General features: G+C 37.5%; 1 protein-coding gene across 1 annotated transcript in view; it reads left to right on the forward strand.

Annotated features, from left to right (window-relative positions):
- LOC108378636 (uncharacterized) overlaps positions 1-7,731 on the forward strand; it is a gene marked incomplete at its 3' end in the record, with an annotated part of 9,464 nt that extends 1,733 nt beyond the window's left edge. Inside the window, exon 3 of the mRNA XM_017634942.1 lies at positions 7,407-7,731. Within this exon, the coding sequence (XP_017490431.1) occupies positions 7,407-7,731 (325 nt within the window). The remainder of the gene's footprint in view (positions 1-7,406) is intronic.
- Positions 7,732-8,400: the final 669 nt, after the last annotated feature.

Raw genomic sequence — 8,400 nt, forward strand, 5'->3', positions numbered from 1 at the left:
GATATCTTTAAAACAGGAGCAGCTAGGATTTCAATTCAAAGGGATTCTTAACCTAAAAATATCAACAAATACAACCCTGCTTTCAGTTTTTGTCGACATTTTTATGCAACCTATCTTTGCTTCCTGCCCACCGTGTGTAGCAGCAGAAAGGGATCATTAGAGGTGCAATAAGTTGCAGCTGGAGCGCCGGTGATAAAAGCTCGTCGGTTGCTGAGGTAAGGCATGAAGAGGAATGGGTTGAGGCTGGAAAGCCGGGGAAGAAATCTTGTGTGAGCAAATCGAAGAGCGGAAGGCGATAGCGGTAGCGTACATCGAGGACGTGAGCGTGCGTGGGATGTTGCAGACTATGCAAAGGTGAACGAGAGTGTGAGCTTGTATGTTGTTGGTACTAGGAAACAGTAGTTGAAGTTTTATGTCTGGTGGTAGGCATAGAGGAGGCACTAAAGCCAAAAGCTAATTCCCTTGAGCGCGGCAGCTATAGTAGAGCCTGGTTGCAGTTGACGAGACGCTCGGCATTGATTAAATTTTATGACTTTTCTGACCTAGTACAAGTGAAAAGGATAAAGAGATTGGTAATTGCCTGCAAGCCAATATTCATTCAAAATCAAGAAGTTTTTTTATGATTGATTTAAAAGAGAAATTATAAGGTTTTGTTGAAAGCTAGATGAGGGATCAGAAATGCTGAGATTATGAATAAAAGTGAGTAGAGATAAATAGAGAAGTTCACAAAATATGCCAAATTGAAAAAGGAGTAGTGTTTTTTATTCGAGGACGAATGAAACGCAGGATGGCCCAAGGTGGGATTGGNCTGACCTAGTACAAGTGAAAAGGATAAAGAGATTGGTAATTGCCTGCAAGCCAATATCCATTCAAAATCAAGAAGTTTTTTTTATGATTGATTTAAAAGAGAAATTATAAGGTTTTGTTGAAAGCTAGATGAGGGATCAGAAATGCTGAGATTATGAATAAAAGTGAGTAGAGATAAATAGAGAAGTTCACAAAATATGCCAAATTGAAAAAGGAGTAGTGTTTTTTATTCGAGGACGAATGAAACGCAGGATGGCCCAAGGTGGGATTGGTTTACGGGCAGTACTTACGATGCTAGGACTAACTGGCCATTAAGAGATAGTAACTTAGAGATGCAGCACTACATAACGAATAAAGGAATATAACTGATCGAAATATTTGACTAAAGTTTAGACGAGATCGATACGAACAGGACGACTTGACATTACATTGTCAGCCATCATTAAGCGCAGACCAATGTTCTGCTAGTGTTAAGTTGTTAAATTGTATTATACCCGCTTTGTTAAATAAACTTTATGTTGTATTAAATTATTAAACTAAATAACCGCGTTTATATATAAGAGGGAAGGACATTCCTACATGTACATAGATAGTTCTGATACCAGAGTACTTGAAAATAAAATTGTGAAAAATGAAAGGAAATATGGGAAGAAAGAGACGTTACTCCGTATTATCAACTACTGCAAACGGCCAAAGCTTGGCCGATTTTTGCTGTTGGTAAGGCACTCGAAGTGAGAACAGCTTTGAGAAAATAAAAAAAACAGCTGCGCAAAAAGTAATCAAAATAGAGCAAAAATCAATAATTTGCAATACTATAATGATTCGCTCATTTTTATTTAAAAAGTGTCAACAATTTGGAGAAAGAAACAAAAGCAACTTTGCCCAATCTCGCTTGGTTACGTTTCAACGGTTGTTTATTAATTTTGACAGCTGCTATTTTCTGCTAGAGAAATTAGCAGATGAGGCAAAAAAAAAAATAAGAACGAGAGAGAGCTGCTGGTTTTCGTTTTCCGGCAAAAACTAGGGATAATTATCTGCAAAGAAACAAAGCGTGGGTAGCCCAACACGCTTCGGTGGGAGTCCCACACTCGCGGAAGGTAGTATAGAGACTAGCGTCCCCGGCCAGTGCATAAAGCATTTCTCTCTCCTACGAAAAAAAAAATTTAATTTATATTTGGTCGTAATGAAAAAATCCTGTGGGAAGTTCAGTAAGTCTCTTTCGCGAACTGATGCTAAATTTGGTGCCGTGCAATAGATTTTGTAAAAACACCTTTCATTTCAAAACTAGTCGTCACTTGATGTATCTGAAGAATGTGTTCTTATGCCGGAGAAACTGTGTAATGTGATTTCGAAGTTGTATGCTTTTGATAAACAGCCGTGTTTCAGTCGCTTATTCAGATCCATATCTACCACCAGAGAATGTTAATTTAATGAGAAGGCGCAAATGTTAACTAACATTTTTTTCAAGAACTAATTTGAAAATGTTAGATGCGGGAGTTCACCACTGAGATCAAGGAGTTCGCCACACCAATTTTAACTACCATATTCTATGGTGAAATGTGAGGTTTGTGGCAAATTTAGAAAATTACCTGCCGTTAGTGACACATATGTAGTTGCAAATTTATGCCGACAGCTTGAGAGCAGTGTTGCCATTTGAACAGTTTTCCGGCTAGATTTAGCCGGATGTGATAGCAAACAGCCGGAGAAATTTCGATTTAGCCGGCAGCCGATTTGTTAGCCGTTTTGCAGAAAAAAATTAGCCGCTTTTATCCGATTTTGCTATTTGCCTTGTTTTCTTAAATTTAAAATATGTATATATGNGAAAATTACCTGCCGTTAGTGATACATATGTAGTTGCAAATTTATGCCGACAGCTTGTGAGCAGTGTTGCCATTTGAACAGTTTTCCGGCTAGATTTAGCCGGATGTGATAGCAAACAGCCGGAGAAATTTCGATTTAGCCGGCAGCCGATTTGTTAGCCGTTTTGCAGAAAAAAATTAGCCGCTTTTATCCGATTTTGCTATTTGCCTTGTTTTCTTAAATTTAAAATATGTATATATGTTTCCATTTTTGACTAAGCTACCCAAAATCTGTTATAAATGGCTACTAGACTTATCGTGGAGAAAATTTTCATGTCAGGCAGGATTGTATGAAATTGGGCCGTTTTCCCTTATTTTTATTTTAAACGAAGAAGGGATTTTCTTCATAAAATGTTTGTTATAAATGTCTTAATTTTAAGTGTGAAGTTTTATTCGCAAACTTAGAATATAAGAAATTGTTTCACTGTTAAGACTCTTAAGATGCTTTTGTGTTTGGATATAGTGCCAACAAACAGAATTACATGTAGATATTGTCTTCCCAGATAGCGCATATTCAATTCTGCTTAAATTAAAAAAACATAATTTTTGCCCACTCCCAAAGGTTTAAGGTAATGGAAAAATTTATGTTTTCAATCACTATGTACACATAAGTATTTTTTTAAACAAACGTTTTTGCTGAGAACTTATTCAAATTCCAAAAACCGAATGCCGACTTGAATTAAAGGAACCAACACTGAAGTGAGTCAAAATGAAAATAAAAGAGCACACATTTTATGTAAAGCTCTTCCGGCCATATTACCGGTCATCTAAATAGGAGATCTGCAGCCTTTTAGCACCATATTTTACATCAGAATTAAAGGGATTTCTGAAAAATCTGACCAGTTCTTTTGTGTAACTGTGATTTTGCATCCCTTGTCAACATATGGCCTCGGTTGATGTTAACTTAAGGTCGTTGTTTTACTGCCTTAAAATTGAAGGGAAATTTTTACAGCGTTTTTTATGTGTATTGGTTTCTATTTGAGTGTATTGAGAATCGGTCAGTCTGAAAAGGCCTTGTAGGGAAGACAATAGGTTTGTTCGTCGAAAATCCAGCGAGAATTATCACTCAAAATATCAGATAGTAATAGTAATAAATACTTTTTTTCCCGAGTACCTTGCAAATCATTGGATTTAACTAAATTAGTTAAGTAAACAAGTATTAACTTACATTTTTCGTTTTAAAATCGCTCCAGTTTGTAAATTTTTAAATTTAACGAACTTGTTTATTCAAATTATCGTAGACAAAAAATCCAACCATGTGTCACAATCATACGTTTTTCCTAATTGCAAATTCATGCTGGCAAAATTGTTTCCGGCTTCTCTACAAGAAATAGTCTTTTTACTCGTGATTTATTTAAATAAAACATGTGAAATTTAGTTGAAANTCTGAAAAGGCCTTGTAGGGAAGACAATAGCGAGAATTATCACTCAAAATATCAGATAGTAATAGTAATAAATACTTTTTTTCCCGAGTACCTTGCAAATCATTGGATTTAACTAAATTAGTTAAGTAAACAAGTATTAACTTACATTTTTCGTTTTAAAATCGCTCCAGTTTGTAAATTTTTAAATTTAACGAACTTGTTTATTCAAATTATCGTAGACAAAAAATCCAACCATGTGTCACAATCATACGTTTTTCCTAATTGCAAATTCATGCTGGCAAAATTGTTTGCGGCTCGATTTGTAGCTTTTCTCCAAGAAATAGTCTTTTTACTCGTGATTTATTTAAATAAAACATGTGAAATTTAGTTGAAACATTTTAGACGTTTTTAGCCGGTTTTATTTGCCAATTTAGCCGGTTCATCCAAAAAGTTCTGGCAACACTGGTACGCATCACATGCAAATACATGCGAGAGCGTAACAAAGCGAACGCAAATTCATTCAAACGTAATGTTGCCATTTTAGCCGTTTTCCGGCTAGATTTAGCCGGTTACGATAGCAAACAGCCGGAGAAAATTCAGTTTAGCCGGCAGCCGATTTGTTAGCGGTTTTGCAAAAAAAAATTAGCCGGTTTTAGCCGATTTTGCTATTTGCTATTCGCCTTATTTTATTAAAATTCAAATATACAAGTTTTTATTTTTACAAATTTAGTGATCAAAAATCTATTAGAAATGGCTAGTCTTATCCCTGAGAAAATTTTCATGTCGGGCTGTGTTATATAAAATTGAAAAATAATTTTTTCTAACCCGAAAAGTCTTCAGACAGTGAGCCGATTTCAATGTTTTTTTGTTTTAAGCGAGTGACCCAATTACATATAAACTGGGACGCGCCATTTTAGGTGATTAGAAAGTCACAAATTTTGCTGAAATTTTGCAGAATTTTCATAATTTTTACACAAAGTCTAAAATCTGGTTGTAGTATATGGTTTTTGTTAAGTAATGAGCTACATATTCGTAAAAAATAACAAACATTAAATAAACTAAAGAAAAATAGGCGAAACTTGCTTCAATTTTTGTTAAGAATGTCTTAAATTTAAGTGTGAAGTTTTACGCGCAACACTTAGAAAATAAAATAGCACAAATTTCGATGTGGAGCAAAACCCTCTGGGGAGACAATACTTGTGAAGAATTGCATCATAGCGCAAATATACTTTATTTTTGTTATCATTGTTATTTCCGAGTTGGTGGCCTTCAGCCGCACTAGAAGAAATAACCTCATCAGTCCAACTCCGGTTACGCCATCCACAGTATTTTTGCGCAAAATCCATCTCCAAATTTACAATAAATGTGCATATTTCAAACAGAAATCTTTAATTTAAATTAAAGCTTAATCCATTTGCTAGACGTATATGTAAAATTTTTATTTATTCGGGACCCGTGTTTGGACACGATAACCCAAAATCATTGTACAAATAACTGTCTTACTTATGGATTTTTCTATAAGCAAAAATTTTATAAAATGAAACTGCAATAGTTTTCATCTTATGTGGATAAATCTTGTTACAAATACATAGTTTCGTGCTTATATTATGTATATATATTATTTATCAGAAAATTCTGAGAATCCAAAAATTGGTTTTAACTCGACCTCCTTCCTGTTCCATGGATAACGGTATATCTTTTAGAGGTTAAAAAATATTTTGCGTCAGCAATTTTTCGAATCTTTTCTCAGGTGTACCGAATTCTGACAGATTGGAAACGCGACACTTTTAATATTTTAATCCAACTTCACTAACTTTATTTTTTGTTTACTAGTACAAGAATCAAAATTTTGTCTACTAGTGAATCTGGTGGCATGATTTTAGTTAAATGTCATAAACTTGTTAAAAGTTCGGCAACAACAACGAATGTTAATATATTAAACTACCTTCTGTGTTTGAATCATGGCGTTTTCTCTTCTCGAAATAATGTTTCTCTGTTTTCCTCAGCCCTTTCACAACTTTACGTATTCAATTCTCAATATATTGCCCTCCGCCTAAGCAAAAGTGCCATACTTTTTGCTAATATTGTCATTTTGCGGGACAAAAAGCAACCTACTGCAAATGTTACAATATTTATAAGAAGGCAGGTGACTCTAGAAGAGGGGGTGGGGGACCACTCCGACTTTTCCGACACCATGGTGGATGGAGAAGGGGGGGAGGATATCCTTTCTGACGAAGAGGACGTCAACCAGACTGTGGTTGGCTGTCCAGCAGCAGCACGCGAAACTGACGGTGGGGATAGTTCAGATTAATCTCCACCACTGCAAGGCGGCCTCAGCCGCACTTCTCCTCCGTCTCGCCGAAGAGAAGAGGAGATCGCACTCATCCAGGAGCCTTGGGTCATAAAAGATCGGGTTTGTGGATTGAATATGAAAGGATATAAGCTGTTCTATGTAAATGACAAGGGTAAACCCAGGTCGTGCATATTGATAAAAAAGTGTATTAATGCATTTCTCTTGATACAGTTTAGCGATGCGGACAACGTCATCATAGCAGTGGAATCAGGCGGAATGTCTATTTGGCTGGCTTCCACATACATGACCCACGACGCAGACACACTACCTCCACCACAATCCTTAAGGAGCGCGGTAATGGAGGCTTCTAGACGCGGCACTCCGATGGTCATAGGAGCGGACGCGAATGCCCATCATCACATATGGGGCAGCTCAGATACAAATGAACGCGGTGAGTCGATATTCGAATTCATTATGTGCAATAACTTACAGGTTAGCAACGTAGGTGATACCCCTACCTTTGTGACGTCTGTTAGAAGGGAGGTCTTTGACATTACATGTGGCAGAACTCTTGAATGACTGGAGAGTCTCAAAAGACAACTCCTTTTCAGATCACATGTACGTCGTTTATAACCTATACGTACCAGTAAGAAAACAACAAGCGGTCTTAAACCGCAGAAAAACAAATTGGAAAAAATTTGAAACAATATTTTCTAATAATATTTCCGACCTCACAAATCAAATAAACTCGGAACATCAACTTGATAACGTCGTAGACGATATAACTAAAGCATTTCATCGTGCAGCAAAATTAGCCTGCCCAATCAGGGCAACAAGTAGGAAACCAAAACCTCCATGGTGGTCCACTGAAATTGCAACCCTCAGAAGGGAATGCAGATCAAAATTTAATGAAGCTAAGAGATCCAACTCTTGGAGTGAATTTAAAGACTGGCAACGCCGATTTAAGTATGCAATAAGAGACGCTAAGCGCTCCTCATGGAGGAACTTCTGTCAGAAGATAGAAAGTACTTCGGAGTCCAGCAGACTGCGCAAAATACTATCTATAAGTCCCAGCAATATTAGCTATCTCATCAAGGAGGATGGTGATTGGACAACTAGCAGCGAAGAAACTCTAGAGCTTCTTGTACAGACGCACTTTCTGGGTTGCCTCCACAGTAGAGTCACAAATACCCGAATCATAGGCAACCATGATGACATTCCAGTGAATATCATAACCGAGGAGAACATAAAACGTGCTATTAGCAGCTTCCAACCGTTTAAATCTCCGGGACCAGACGGCATTATACCCGCTGACCTACAGCATACAGCAGGAATGATTGCACCCATACTCGTACCAGTCTTTGAAGCAGTGTTACGAATGAATTATATACCCCACAAATGGGAGGAGGTAAGAGTAGTTTTCATTCCCAAGGCAGGGAAAACTACGCACACGAGACCAAAAGACTTCAGACCAATTAGTTTGTCGTCTTTCCTGTTGAAATCTCTAGAGAGATAATAGATGGGCACATTAGAGACAAGGTGGGCAGCAAACTTTCGGCAGCCCAACATGCCTACAACAAAGACATCAGTCGAAACAGCACTCCATTCTTTGGTGCACACAATTGAAAGATCACTTTATTGCAAAGAATACACCCTCGTGGCCTTCCTGGACATCGAGGGTGCTTTAACAATGTATCTCCTGCAGCGATTTCTCATCTCTGATAAATCTGGGAGTAAGCAATTCACTAACCTCATTTATTGAACGAATGTTAATCGGCCGAGAAATAAGCGCAGGATTAGGTGAATCAGTAATAAAAAGGTTCCCCGTCAGGGGTACACCCCAGGGGGGAGTAATATCACCGCTCCTGGGGAACATAGCAGTAGACAGCCTTCTTCGGGAACATGAAGACATTGGCGGTCAGATAATTGCATACGCGACGATATTGTAATAGCTATCTCGGGTAAACATCTCTCAACATTGACAGATCTGATCCAAAGATCCCTCAACAAACTATCCCTGGTGTACACGGATGGGTGATGAAACGACTGGCTGTTAGGAAGCACAAGATACCTGATC

Source organism: Rhagoletis zephyria, unplaced genomic scaffold (genome assembly GCF_001687245.7).
Source record: "Rhagoletis zephyria isolate East Lansing unplaced genomic scaffold, Rhagoletis_zephyria_1.1 Rzeph_scaffold_14583, whole genome shotgun sequence".
NCBI classification, from domain to species: domain Eukaryota; kingdom Metazoa; phylum Arthropoda; class Insecta; order Diptera; family Tephritidae; genus Rhagoletis; species Rhagoletis zephyria.